The sequence below is a fragment of the Varroa jacobsoni genome, unplaced genomic scaffold, assembly GCF_002532875.2.
Source record: "Varroa jacobsoni isolate VJ856 unplaced genomic scaffold, vjacob_1.0 scaffold_462, whole genome shotgun sequence".
Taxonomy (NCBI): Eukaryota; Metazoa; Arthropoda; class Arachnida; order Mesostigmata; family Varroidae; genus Varroa; species Varroa jacobsoni.
In genome coordinates, this window is record NW_019213364.1 from 48,308 (window position 1) to 63,138 (window position 14,831).

Consider the following 14,831-nt stretch of genomic DNA (forward strand, 5'->3'; position numbering starts at 1 on the left):
ATATGAGCGTCTGATTTCTTCTCATTCTAAAGATTTGGTTTTCTGATGTGAAATGCGAAGAAACTGAGCTTTAAACAGGTCGCCTCTTATCAATAACTAACTTGTTGAGGAATATTTTTGAGCATCATTTTTTGTTTTAGTACATCTCCAATGATAAAGTAAGTTGTCGAAAAATGACATCTTTATAGGTCATTTGAGGATGAAAAACAACAGCCGCTTACAGTGAAGTGTTTGTCTTCATTACGAGAAACGCATGATGGCCCTACAACAAGAGAGTTCCGCGAAAATATTATTGCTAGGTGCACAATGAGGGAACGAGGCCTCAGAAATTGACAATTTTTCTGTTTGTGGTAACTTCTTCTTTCGAGATCCATGACGTACCAATCACGACAAGTACATTAAAGCGTGCATATCTTGTATTTGGTTTTCTTGAATAACACCCAAATAATCGTTTGTCTCCTTACCAATCGTATTGTCCGATAACATTTGTGACGAAGGATCACCGTGCATTTCTTAGAGGTTAGGCCGCAGGTCAGGCCAGATTCGAAGCATTGTAAGAAAGCCAGGTCTCTTGTTGCTTGCTCCGTTTGATTCAGCTCAAATCGTAGTCTGTTAAGTTTTCAAGCTTTCAAGATTGGCAACCTAGCCCGCAGTACATTCGCAGAAAACTAAATCAGTAGGAAATAAAAATTAAATCTACTGACTGCAAATATTATAGACAAGGCAGTATTACTACATAATTGTAGTTATATTACTAGTAGCAGTATACTATTTCTACAAATTAATATAATATATTACTTTAGCTTTATTTCCTTTAATATTATTAGTATCGGTATTTTTTTAGTTTGAGAGATACCTGGCAATTTAATTGAAGGGAAAGTCAGGGCATGTACGCCCTGTGGTACCGCTTGCGGGCTTCTACTAATTAAATACCTAGCTAATGAAGCAGATTAGTATGTTCGCTGCGGGAGCTGCCGCGCACTGAAAGGCTTACATTACATCTACCTTGCTAACACATCATTTTACAGAGCACGAATATGTTGACCCGCGGTTTTCCTAAAGTGAGGAAAGGGCAAAAGCGATCTTAGCCCGCTAATAATGCAGGCGCGAATGAGGCGAAGGATATAAACTCGCGCACGCAGAATGATGAGCAAGACCAGAAGTTTCAGATTGTTGGAGGCCTGACAAGGGTGGAATAAGTGTTCTCTATGCAAAAGAAAAAAGCTACTGATATACCAACAGTGCCGGAACTACACATAAGCAATATACGTGTAAGGCCGAATGTACACACTTCATAGTTTTTGTAGTACTGCGGTGACGGTCTCAGGAACCGGAAGTTGTAAGTCACAAAAACTGACGGCAAGGAATAGACGAAATAATTGCTCTTGCAAGGCACAATTAGAATCGAGGGCTACCCTCACCTAGACAAACAGGATGGCCTTGTCGGTCTGTACCTCAAAGGTCACGGGACTAGCACTTGTCGGGTCCATCGCTTGTAACGCAGGCAGTGCTTAACTTGGCACAGAAAGAGCAAGCAGAGTAGGCCTCATGACATACGCGTGGTGACGATTTTCAGTATTATCGGTATCAGCAGTTAAGTTTGAAGGAATGGTGTATCAGCAGACCTTTTACGTGTGCACTCCTGGAACTTGCTTGTTTCCAATCGGGATACGTTTACCAACGGCCTAACTAAATTGTGTTTGCGTGGCAATAAGTTACACAGCTAAGGAACTCAGTCATAATGCTTATCCATACTCAAAACAATGACCTAGGTGTTGGGGTAGATCCATCTTAGAGCAGCGAGTGACTACGACTGATTTCTTTTTTCATATCGACTGATTAACGAACTGATGAAGGCGTGTGCGTAGGTTAGCATTTCAATCGGTGTTTTGTGTCGTGGCGGTTGACAAAACCAATTCAAACGGTGCTGTATGCCCTTGTTGGGTACACTCAGAGAACCTTACGTAAATCGGTCTTGAACATCTTGTTTAGTCTTCCATCTGATCAGGAATGGACTGCTGGAGCTTGTGATCTAAATGAGCTACCAGCGTCGAGAAACAGTAGAACGGTGATGCCGCAGCTTGATTACGACCATTAGCGATTAGATGGTTGCATGGACGTGTTGGTGATTATCGATGGCGTGAATGGCGGTGCAATGTTTTATTCAGTTACAAGCGCCGGTAATCCAGAACACAACCATCGCCGCAACTTCGTCGGTAGCAAATGCGGTACCTAATACTACATTAATCGATAATAGCCGCCTTCTTCATCTAAATGGCTTGAACATAAATCTGAAATTGAATGCAGCTGGCGTACGGCCTGCTTTGGTGTAGATGGCCTGTTATTTGGCAGAAACGGTGCTTTGAGACCGATAGTGCTTGGAATCGCATGTTTAGTGCAAACTCAATACATCGTAGGATTGTTTGCAGTGATGACAACTTTCAAACGTAATTCCGTTGTCAGTATACCATGCAAAAGTTGGTACACGATTAACCCGTCTGGCTGGTGTTTGCAGGAGCAGCTCGAACGTTTGCAGCAAACTAGTTGTTGAATTACATCGACAGCATTCTGTAGGAAGAGCTGGTTACCTTCAACAATTACTACTCAGCGAAGTGCTTAGCCTCGTAAATAGACATTTCAGTTCTTAATCCATTTGTGATTCAGAGACCAATAAATTCTTCAATGTCTTTGCGACTCTCATCAAGAATGGCATGGTCGGGTAACAGAGCAGCGTCAATAGCAGGTCGTCATTATCTAACAAAAATTATGGATTCCTCAGTATGGCTGAATAAGCGTCTATTCATATCCGACCGTCGTCATCAGATCAATGCCATCTCACGTGAAATACGGCGGCAGCTTGCAAATTCGCTGATAAAATTTCCACCACTTTGCATTGGGGAAATACTACTTTTGAGCTTGTTAGGTGGGCTATAGCAAGTCTTTATTGCAGTGTTAAGTTTTTTCTTGGTTAAAGTAAAATTGCAGGAGCACTGCGTGCTGTCTAGGAATAATCCATGGATTTTACATTGTCCGGTGATCATTTCATGATGTGAAACATTAGCTGCGCTTTTTATAATTGGAGTCTCGCCGGACAAACTTTTGAAGGGATCTCTCATTAAGTGAATTTCAGTAGAGCGTTGCCTAGCAAGTATGTCCTTAATATCTCGGATTATTTCTCGCGAATCAAAATTATGATCTAGTTTTTACTGCCGGAATAGAAAAAAGATTAACAGCCAATTTCTCGGTTATACTGTTTTCAAGCGTATTAAATTGGGTGTCGAGTGGACGCGTTACGGTAGATGACGTTTGAATGTAGGTGTCATTTGACGAACCTATTCTATACAAATATTTGCACGGATGAGAGGTAGTCAAGTCCAGGTTTACAGCCTAGAAGTCCTATTGATGCTAAGATATGATAGACAGCTCTAGGTGTAAGCAGTCTGTGTTTTCTGGTCGGTTGGTAAAAGCCCAATCGCACGTTATCCTGGACGAAACACGACCCCGATTTCGAAACAGTTCCTTCTCTACGACCGTGCTGCCTACTTTCTTGCGACGATCCTCGTTCGACCAAGCAAGGCTTGGCAACTGTAGCAGGTTGAGATCAGTGTCTGTAAAGGGTATGTCTTCGGTAACGAAACAAGAAATAGGATCAACCTCGTAATTCTGCATGTAACTAAAAAGGCCATAATCGCGTGGATGTAGATCAAAGTCTGTCCAGCTTTATGGAAGTGGCGCCATCATTTACATCATTCAAGTTCTGTGACGCTTCAAGATCCAGCCGTTGTAACTGTAACTGTGCTGTAGCCCGTGTACCGTTCTGCACAGAGCAGCACAATGGATTCGAAAATTTCGTCGGCCGACCGATACTGGACATTTGAAAAGATATCCACAGCGTTTGTGGTGTCATTTGGGAAAATGGTACAATTATTGTGCTGTCTCGGATTAGCTCCGTTCTACCCTGAGGAGGTGCGTGTGCTCAACGTTTGAAGAAAAATTCTAAATACACTTTCGACTAACGCTCTGGCTTTAGCGCCTAAAGTCAGCGTCCAGGAAGCTGTTTAAAAAAAAAAACATTTTAATTGTAACCAATCTAACAAATCATCCCACTCTGAAACGTAATCAAGCACACACGCTTCATTTTCACCTTTATATCCATTTAAACGCCTAGTCCTTAGTTGCTACGCTTCTGCTCAGTGAACTAAACGACAGCATAATGGAAATTTCAGGCTGTAGAAAGAGGGAACACATCGATAGAAATAGGCATCCTGTTCGGCGTTTATCCGCTAGTGGGCTTCCTTTGCAGCTCTTTTGTGGGGAAAATGGTAAGTATTAATAATTCTTTGAAACGTGTGTACGCACTGTATTTGTACAGCATATCAATTTGTTTGTTGCGTCGGTTATTGAATGGACTCCAATTCGATCAGGATTCTAATCCTATTGAGGTGTTTGCCTTACCATGAAATGCAAATTCTTCTAAAACACTGTAAATCCGATTTGAACATTCCAATCCGGCATCGCTTACCGAGACTGTCCAGCCTTGTTCCTAATAGAAATTGACCTATCATATCCTTTGGAGTGAATAAAAAACACCGATTTATGCTAGAGAGTGGCCTAGCGGTTAAAAATACGTCTACCGTGCCTGTTAAGAAGCCATATTACTGTATTAAACGAAACATATCCAAAACATCGGCCGTGTTGTAATTACTGCCTAAACAGAGATGTTGCAGTTTTGGGTGCATTAGTTAATTAATCCACTTTGAATACACCAGAAAATAGTTCTTTTAATGAACCGAGAAGTTCTGTACATGAAACAAATACAATTGTAACTACATAAGGTATGACCGTGTTAGGAGCGGGTGGTTTGGCTTGTCGATGAGTTTTTTAATGAACATAAAAGAACGCAATCATAGTTTAGATTGGAAAAATGTTTACATCGAAAAAATAGTCGAGTACTTGCAATACCTTGTTGGTTCTATAAATCACAAAAGTATAAACTAATTCATAGCAGAAAATTAATCCTATTTGATTGATTTCAGTTATCCAAAGGCTACGCACCAAAGAAGATATTATTATGCGGTCTTCTTATAGACAGCGCGTTTATAATTTTGTTCAGGTACATGTCAACTTTATAATTAATAAGGGAATTTAATAATATTAACTTGTAGAAGAAATCAAGACTGCTGATCACTTTAATCAATGCTAACTAAAGTTTTAGGAGTATACTGGCATTTATCTCAATCTCACAAGAGATGTAGTGCAAAAATCCTAAAACCACTATAGTGAAGAAATATATATAAATTTTCGACAGGTTGAAAATGATGTTATTTGTCTTTCGAATATAATTTCACATAACTCCGTAGAGCCATTTCCGAAAAAGAAAAAACAAACCAGGAGTTTACAGTTTATGTGCCAAGCCGATGCTGTGCAGCCAGCATGTAATCCTTTCTTGCTTTTGTATTGCAGTATGTTATACAGAATCCACGATTCAACATGGTTCTTTATTGGTTCAGTTTTTTGCCGTGGCTTTCAGTCGGTCGGGGTGACAATGTCTAGTGTCACTTATTACGGAATTGCCGCAGCAAACTTTCCCGACAAAATGACAGTTTTCATTGTAAGTGTGTACTTCATTGCAATTGGAGTTGACTTATGATCAGCTACGAACCAATGTTCTCTGCGTGTTTCCATTGAACTTTGAATGAAAAATGCGTACTATTTCACTATATTTCGTAACTTATACAACGGAATTTCATTTTAGAAGGCATAACTCGTTTTTTCAAACTAATTTACCAAATTGTATTCGCTTGTATGTGCAGCCAATCATCGAAACGATGTCTGGTTTAGGAGTAATGGTGGGTCCGACTATTGGTGGGATTTTGCATGAGGTAAGCGATTTGTACAAACAACTTGTGTTAGGTATAAATATGCAGAGGAAGAGGAAAAGTAGAATAACATTTAGAATCAAATAAAAGCATCAGTCTCATTACCTACGTTTTTCTACTCAGACCGACCGAGTAAATTCGCGATCAACGATCTTGTAACAGGTCAATTTATTTGTGTTCGAAGCACAGTTGAGCATCGTACATTTCAAAGATCAGGCAGAAGGTGATTAAGAGTGACTTTAGACATTGTGGTATTTAGTTCCATAGAACGCGGCACTCAATGTGACCCTCCATCGCGAAAAAATTACGTGTATGAGTACATAATGCCATTTATATGGACATCGGCGAATGATTTACGAAATTCGACCGTGACAGTATGTGTGGATGTTTTCTGTTCAGTTAAGACAGAGAAGGGTACTTAGCTTTTTCCTTCTGAAGATTGCAGAAACTTTAGTTGGTATCCTATAGAAGCTAGGTTGCTAGTGATTGAATATAGTTGAACTAAACGTTATAATGGATCAAAAACTAATTAAATATTCACACTTATCCAAGCTAAATCCGCAGATGAACAAATGATACAGAAACATAACCGAAACTAAGCCAGATAACACTGGTGTGTATGAATTATTTTCTTCTCAGTATCTACAAACCTATTTCTCCACTCCTGCTTCGTTATCTATTTGTTATTTGTTATTTTAGACAATGAAATTTTAATTGTTTCTTCACAAGAGTAGCAAAATAAACATCGATTTTGCCGAAGCAGTAAATTTTCCTATCCAATAGAATAACCCAAACGGACTAGCATTCACGTGAGGAGGTTCTTAATTTTACTCTAGTACCAATAAAAGATTATTTTAGGGTTCTATTCAACGCATCCAAGCAAAAACCCAAAATGCTACAGGTCATAGTTTATGCATTGAAGAGGTAGATAACTGCGAATACGCTAAATCATTTCAGATTGGCGGCTTCCCGACGCCGTTCCTAACATTTGCTGGGATGACTATTACGTTTATGGTTATAGCTGCTATTTCAATGCCTCCAGTTAAAAGTAAGTGTACTTAAAAAACTAGTCATACATCTGTAATTAGGTGATCACAAATGTATTCTCTGTCGGTAAATTCTTGCGTCACGGCGGCGCAAATATTAATAGTCGTTCTGTGTACATGTGCGTAGTGACCGACGATTCTGTAAGAGACTCCTCAAACGTGGAAGGTGGATCGGATTCAGGTTCAATAAAAGCTATCATAAGCGATTGGCGAATGCTTATTGATGTCGTCACCGTCTTTACCGGATTCGTCGCGGTTTCCTTTAATGATGCGACTTTAGCAATCCTTCTCGATCGTTTCGGCCTTAATTCTGCGTCCAAGGGAGCCACCTTCCTGATCTCGGCCTGTTGCTACTCTGTCGCATCTCTGATTTACGGTCGCATAGGCAAGATAATTGTATGTTATTTTATTCCAGTTAAGATTTGCGCGATTATATTTTGCCTCTACTATATGGAGGGTCTTGAACATACAATGTACACTGCAGATATTTATGATTGAAAATTTAATCTTACAGAGCGGTTTTACCTTGTACACGCCTTTCAGAGAGACATTCGAATCACTGCTATCTTCGGAGGGGTCTGCCTCATGATCTCCTGGGCGTTCACGTCTGCCCTACCTTTATTCCCATTTCGATCGTAGGTGCACTTGTGTCCCATACGTAATTGATAACTGACCTTGCAAATATGAATTAATTTGTCAAAAGTCTTTATATTTCGAAATCATTGCATTAAAGTACATTATGCCAACATTCATTCGTTGAGCTTTTCTAATGATAACGAGATGCGTTTTTCAAAGGCCGTGAGTTCAACTAGGCATAACAGTCGTCGCAAAAAATGACCCTATTTAGAGGATTGTAGTAAGCTGTCACATTGATAAAAAAAAAAAGGTAAGAAATACTACCTGTCTTTTCTGTTTAACAATTTTTTCGATCGATCTAATAAGTATCATTGTTCCTATTACTATTACAGACAATTGTGGCTGGTTCTGCTGATGCAAGCGATTTTAGGCATAGGCGCTGGGGCGTTTTACATTTCCAGTTACAGTCACGGACATACATATCTCACGTGCGTAATTTTCTATTTCCCTGCCAGAAGGCAACATTTTCTAACCTTACAAGTCTAAACGTGTCCATATGTATCTACAAGTAATAGACAAAAGATAATAAGGCATATGCTTAGACCATAGAACTGGATTGCATTCTATCTCGAGTGAATCTAGCGAGGTTACTCAGGGATGTCACACTGACAATGTAGCGAGTAAATGACCTAATGCTTATTGATTAGTTTATAAAATATAACGGAAAACTCCCACGTTGACACTTAACAATATTGATCAAAAATTCGAAGCGATCTGGCTTGTTTTGATTTCGCAGAACAATCAAAGGTTTCCCGAATGACTACCGCACTTACTCGATAATGGCAGGGGTTATTCAGTCTGCATTTTTCCTTGGGTAAGAAGTGTTATTAAACAGTAGCTTCCTGTTCCTTATCTTAATTTGCTTTATTTCAACATAAAAAAAGACCGAGCTTATAGCCTAGGCAACGCTTTCCCTTTCATCGTAAAATACTGCGATGCACACTGACACGCATAAAAATTATTATAATCCAGCTTTACAAATCGTTTTTTATTTACCCTATTAAACAACTAGTTGTTCTGCCACTATTCTAAAATAAAATATAGCAAAATGAAGAGATAAGTTATTTTACGTAAATGGCACGCTATAAATTGTATAGTTTTACCTGCTAAACGCATTGTTTAAACAAGCTGAGTTTAATTAATTGCGAGTTATTAGATTTTGTTCTCTTAGTACTCTCTATTCAGTTAATTATTAATCAAGTTCTTTCATTTCAACGTAGGTCTCTTAGTGGAGCAACTGGAGGAGGTATCCTGCTCCAGTATCTTGGATACGAACGGACCACTCTGGTCATTGTCGCTCTGATGGGTCTTTTGGTAAGCGCTCACTGACGGACGTATTTTATGAACCGTACAGATTAACATGTAGTGTAAATCATCATCGTCGAGACTCTGTTAGATTTGTTAAACATCAGCTTTGCAACGAAATAGGCAAAACATTGACTTGTCTTGATTTCATTTTTCTAGCTTATCATCAGTCATGTGAGCAAAAAGTCATCACGCATATTGCAAAGATAAAAAATGGTTTTGTTAAGAGTCACAAAAGCGTATCTACCTTATAATTTCGAATGCCTAGGGTATTGTCCATCTATGCAGGCCGTGTTTGAACTGGCAGCAAATTAACTCTACAATTTGGCTATGTCTTATCTTTTTTTGTTTAGACCCTGGTAGTGACGGCGACGGTAGTCTCAGACCACTTGAGTCCACCGATTGCTGAGACGCAACAGGAAGTTCAAATTTCGATGAGCGAAAGTGTGAAATTCGAGAACGATTTCAATGCAAACGAAAGTGATATTCGCCAAATATAAAGCCGAATCATAACTTCGAGACACACTGATATAGTCGACAGTTCCCTGTGTCCTCTTAAGCGTCAAAAATGAACTTTCCGATCAACTGAGCACCACTAAGTCGTGTAGCTCGTGCACGAAACTTTCCAAAGTAGAAACTGCTAAGCTTAGAACGATGAGTAAGACTATTCGTTTTTCTAACCGTGCATGACGTGCGTGAACTATCCCTTGTGCACGTGACAGTAAGAACTTTTGCGATTAGTCACGTAGGGATCTAAAAATGATAACTGCTGTTTAGAAAATGTGTGCCTATAAATAGCAAACATAATTTTATGAATTTCGAAAAATCAGAAGCCTACACGACTTATGAACTCTTTCAGCAAAATCTAGCCTAAGCCCTGTTTATATTTCTCCGTTATGGCCGTTATATTGCTAATGCTGATGTTCATTTGCTAAGTTCAATGATCGACTAGAACGTGCTCTAATGAGATGTTAGTGGCGTAGTGTGGCACCGCTATTGTATTAAGCATAACTTGTACAGATCATATTTATAGCTTATTTTAGTTAGAACTACATTATTGTTAGACGATGAATAGCATACTAGTTGCTCTTATGAGCTACAATATTTGTAGAACCAACAATCACTGATCGGACAAGCTTACCAAATGAATATGGAACAATAAATATTCGTACGGTATACGTACATCATCCATTATTATGTGTTTTTGCATATGAGAGTATAGAAATGCATTAATCTATTTTTTTCGCTCAGAGTACGAACGTGCCAGAAAATCACTGTGTTTCATGGCAATTTTCGCGTTTGCTTCATCACCACATGTTTTCGCTCGTACTATTTTTTTGAATGACGCTATTGGCTGCGATACGATAGATACTACAAGTTTCCATCGAGCCAACTAAATAAACGAGATTCATAGCAAAAAAAAAATCAAGAACAACAAGCAGCAAAAATATTGGTATTATATTCGAAGCCGCTAGTCTCGAAAACAATGTTTACTAAAAAAATTTCAGGATTGACGTTTATTATACCTAACTGAAAAAGTTATTTTTCTACGTAAATAAATACGCATATGGACTTTGACGCTTATACTGATAAACATGACCACAAATAACTGCGTTTCGTACAATGTAAACATCAAATATATGGTAAACAATGACGACTGATGAAAGATTCGGTTACAGTTATCACTTTAAAATAGTTTTTGGTATTTTTACTTTATTATTTAATTTTTTTTTTTCTAATTTAGAATCAATGAATAACTCTAACGAAGTGAATAACTAAAGTTTGCACTGTTACACGTGTCACGATGTTCTTTGTAATAATTAATAACGTGAAAAGATGCATCAATAAGTCGTCTAAATTTTAGTGGTTACTGAAATTTGGCGGCCATTATCGAAGTAATCGTGAAAACCATACCTTGCTGTAAAAAAAATAAGACAACAAATATCGTATGGTTCATATGGTAATTTGAAAATACTATTGCAAACGTCATTTAGGCCCGTGGCATATCTCTTACACTGGACTTCTCATTTCTTTTAAATTTAGAATCTATATTTCGACACTTCTCGTTTGCCCACTGGAATTGAAATAGTAGCGGTAAAGGCAGTCGTCTCCACTGTTGTCCCACGCGACCTTTTGCGTAAAATATTGCGATGATGACAGCACTGATAATTCGATCGAGCTTAAAGCGGAGTAACTGACAATAGTTTTGCCTTAGTGTTGTCCGTAACCTGGACCGTTGGTTGACTCCGATAAAAAAATAACTATTCTGCACAAGACAATTTTATTTCGGATATAGCAAGGATAAAAACCCGATATAGTAATTTACAGTTAGCGCGACAACTTGCAGACTTATTCCTCACAAAAGCTATCTTCATTCAGGTGATGGCAAAAAAATTTTGTGACGTTTGAGGTATTAAAATGAACCTTACTTTTTTAACACACAGATATTAGGAGTATTTGAAAAAAAACTTTGTCTATTATACTATTTTATTCATACAATGATGATAAATAATTTATGCTTCCATGTTCCATGCAACCCTGCCTTCTATGAAGTGAAAGAATCATATGATGAAGTTTGCCTGGAAGCAACTATTTACTTCGAAATAATTGATCTTGAAAAAATTGAAAATTTAACCGAAACTAGCTTATTAGTTATATCGTCCCATAATCTATTACACGGATACTTTTATTCTTCTCAGTGACAAAGAACTGATCATTTAGCGGTTGATCCTGTCTTCTCTTTGGGAGTCTCGCAAGGCGAACTAATCATCTCTTACTCATGAGTTAATAACATATATTTAAGTAATAAGATGTGATTGTTAAATTTCAGTCTGCGAGCCAAGGGATATAGTCAGTGTTGATGAACCAGTCGGTAGAGGTCGCCGTGCGTCAGTCGATATCTGACGTTGTGGAGGTTAAAACCTAGATTCTAATGCTTAGGGGTGTCGTCAGCTTAAAAATGAAATCTAATGAAATTGTCTTTTTAGTTTAAATGCAACCACGTTTTTGTACGGATAGACGTAATATTTTAGAGTTCACTTACCACATCTTCGATACTTTGAATTTTACTTTATACACTGTTAACTATATATAGTGCAACAGTTCTTTTATAGAGGGTAGTACACATAAGCCGATGGTGTGTGTTTTTATGTACAATAATAACAGTGCAAATCGCTTCTATGACATTCGCAAGCGCGAGTGGTGCGGAATTGGTCAATTCAGGCAAGGGGGCATGCTAATTGTTGATCCAAGATTCCAATTTCCAGTTTATTCAAGAAGAGCGTCCTTATTGTCTGGCGACACATCGACTTGTTCTGCCACTGCGATGATGAGTTTATTAAATTCGTCTGGCTTGTCTCCGTACACATGGTGACCAGCGCCCTCGACCACTTCTACTTCGGTTGACGAATGGGGCCGCATGTGTTTGACACGCACTCCTGGACCTTTGTCAACCCATGACCTTGATCCATACACGAATGTAATCGCAATCGATGGACGAATTTGCGCCATTCGCTTTAGCATCGGATGACGCGCCCAGCCAAGTGAGTTCATCATGCAGCGGAACCCCGCTTCGCCACTTGGAGTTTGTGTGTTCATATGGTACATGTAAGCCGGGACTACTTTGCGGTCGCTGATGACATGATCGAACTTCTTGCGCAAATCAGGTCGGAACTTGCGAACTAGATGGGGGCCCAATGGGCCAGCTGCTCGTAACACACCCAATGGATTGAACGGGTGGAGTAGATTGACCGCCATTTTCGCCCAAGACGGAATCACGAGATGGCGTTCGGTGTGCGACGATCGCTCAGGTAAACCCCAAGGATCAACAAGAACGAGATGGGCCACTCGTTCAGGGAATTTAAGCGTATAGCTGGCTGCAATAAATCCTCCAAGACCATGACCGATAAAGATCGCCTTACGAAGATCCACTGCCTGACGCCACTTTTCCACCGAGTGCATAAACTGTGATTCGACCTCAGCCGCCTCGGTAGCGAATTGCGGTCGCGAAGAACTTCCAAAGCCCAATGTATCTATTGCGTATACTGAGCGACGGCCTGACTGACTCAGTTTGTCGAGGTTGAGCGCCCACATTCCTAGGCCACTTCCGAAACCGTGCAAAAGGACAAGAGGCATAAGGCTGTTGTCATCGCCTTGTATAGTAAATGTCCGTATACGGTGCGGTTCCTTGCCGCCTGTGCAGTTATCTATTGTGACATCTCGCAGTTCGAATTTCATCTTGAGATGCATTAACATGCGGCTTTCTGCTTCAAGCAATTGTTGTGGTGAAGTTGGACACCATCGGATCCATCGTGGAGTAAGCTTACTCGCAATAGAGAACACTAAGTTTAAACCCCAGATGAAGAGCGCCAAAAGTGCTTCTAGATAGGGATGTTCAGTTTCTTCGGTGTGTGGACTGTGTCCATATACGGAGGACACAGTTCTGCTGGCGCTAGCGCGCATCCCGCATGGAGTTACTGGACACATGCACTGGCGAAGATTTGAGAACGTCACTAGTATAATTTGATGAGGTTATTAAACATATACACGACACGACGTACTCTAGGGCGTTACCAGAGGTCAGGAGGTGCGAGTACCGAAAATAACTAAAACATAAACAGCTGTTTAGTATCCATCATTTGTCTTGAACGTATAGCAAAAGAAAGAGCAGCCCTGTACAACGTTCTTATCGTTTGACATGTGCTGATAAAGAAATCGACAGCTCCTGCTGAATTTTGTTGACAAGAGAGTGTGTTTCACGCACTTGCCGCCGGGTGAGGGACGGCGTCTTAATATCCTTGACTATTAGTTCTCTCGTAACAAACTGTGTTGCCTGCTTTGAAAATGACGCGCGCAAAAATCAGTTGGCTGAAATTGTACCTAGAACTGCTGATAAGTAGAATTAAAAGTGCCAGGATAAGACAGTTTTACAGATGCAATACAATCAGCATATGCAAAGTAGAGATGAATAACAAAAAACATGTGAGATAAGAATGACGATAGACGAGCTATCTTCAAATATTTACTTATTGATAAAACTTAAATTTACCTTATGTTGTACCAGATGATAGGTATACTGATTAAAGTAATTGTTGGTAGAACACTGTTTCACGCGTGTACTTGTCTAGCCAGCTCATATCTGACAGCTGCGAGTGTTTTTCTCAAACCTTAAGGAAACGCGTTGATAAAACCTGTCAGTATGCTAAGTGCGCCGCTGAAACATAAATGTTCCTATTGGAAGCCTGGACTTATATAATAAATTTAGTCAGAGAATTTCACATAGAATTAAATGTCTGGTTTATTGAGTTTCGTTAAGAACTTGTTTTAATTCGTAATATAACGTGATCGTATATATATATATATATATATATATATTAAGGCCATCATGTTGCCACACACAGTAAATAGAAATTTTCGACTAACTGAAGGTGAGCTTTAGGCTGACTGATGCGAAAATACAAAGCTCAAAGGTACCTATAAAGACCAATGCATAGCCGGTACACACAAAATCATATCTTTCTGGAACGACCTTTAGAAGTACAGGAACTGCAGGAAGTTTAGTACGCTCTTGAAACAGCACAACTTGAATACATGCTCAAGTGCACTCGCCCTATTATTCAATGAACCATTGAGAAGTTTGGAATGCACATTAATAAGCGATTTCTGTTTCACGATTTAGGAATAAAAAATCCGAGGTCGGCGGATATACGACCAATTGAGCAGTAAACGGCTTCTTAAAGCTAATAAAGGGATATCTACCCGACAACCAATAGCTTGACATCTTTTTTAACCCAAATAGCGCCTAAATGTAACCAATAGTCTTACAAAAGATGAAGATGTGACACCTTTTGAAAGGCAAATATAATATATTTTTTGTAAAGTCAACTTTTTTTTTCAGCACAGGAGTGTTAATTGTTATGAAATTTGAACAATGCAAAAATGCATTTGAAACTAAATGTAAATGGCA

General features: G+C 39.2%; 2 protein-coding genes across 2 annotated transcripts; one reads left to right on the forward strand and one right to left on the reverse strand.

Moving 5' to 3' along the window:
• Positions 1–1,222: 1,222 nt before the first annotated feature.
• On the forward strand, positions 1,223–10,057 carry LOC111260633 (MFS-type transporter SLC18B1). The gene is made up of 12 exons (XM_022833540.2): positions 1,223–3,966; positions 4,227–4,322; positions 5,037–5,113; positions 5,464–5,611; positions 5,814–5,882; positions 6,837–6,927; positions 7,053–7,321; positions 7,469–7,560; positions 7,894–7,989; positions 8,298–8,375; positions 8,782–8,875; positions 9,220–10,057. The coding sequence occupies exons 1-12, from the start codon at positions 3,835–3,837 to the stop codon at positions 9,364–9,366; spliced, it is 1,389 nt and encodes a 462-aa protein (XP_022689275.1). The 5' UTR covers positions 1,223–3,834; the 3' UTR covers positions 9,367–10,057.
• A 488-nt stretch (positions 10,058–10,545) lies between these two features.
• Positions 10,546–14,128, reverse strand: LOC111260634 (1-acylglycerol-3-phosphate O-acyltransferase ABHD5-like). The gene has a single exon (XM_022833542.2). It carries the CDS (start codon positions 13,349–13,351, stop codon positions 12,134–12,136), a length of 1,218 nt encoding a protein of 405 aa, XP_022689277.1. The 5' UTR covers positions 13,352–14,128; the 3' UTR covers positions 10,546–12,133.
• Positions 14,129–14,831: the final 703 nt, after the last annotated feature.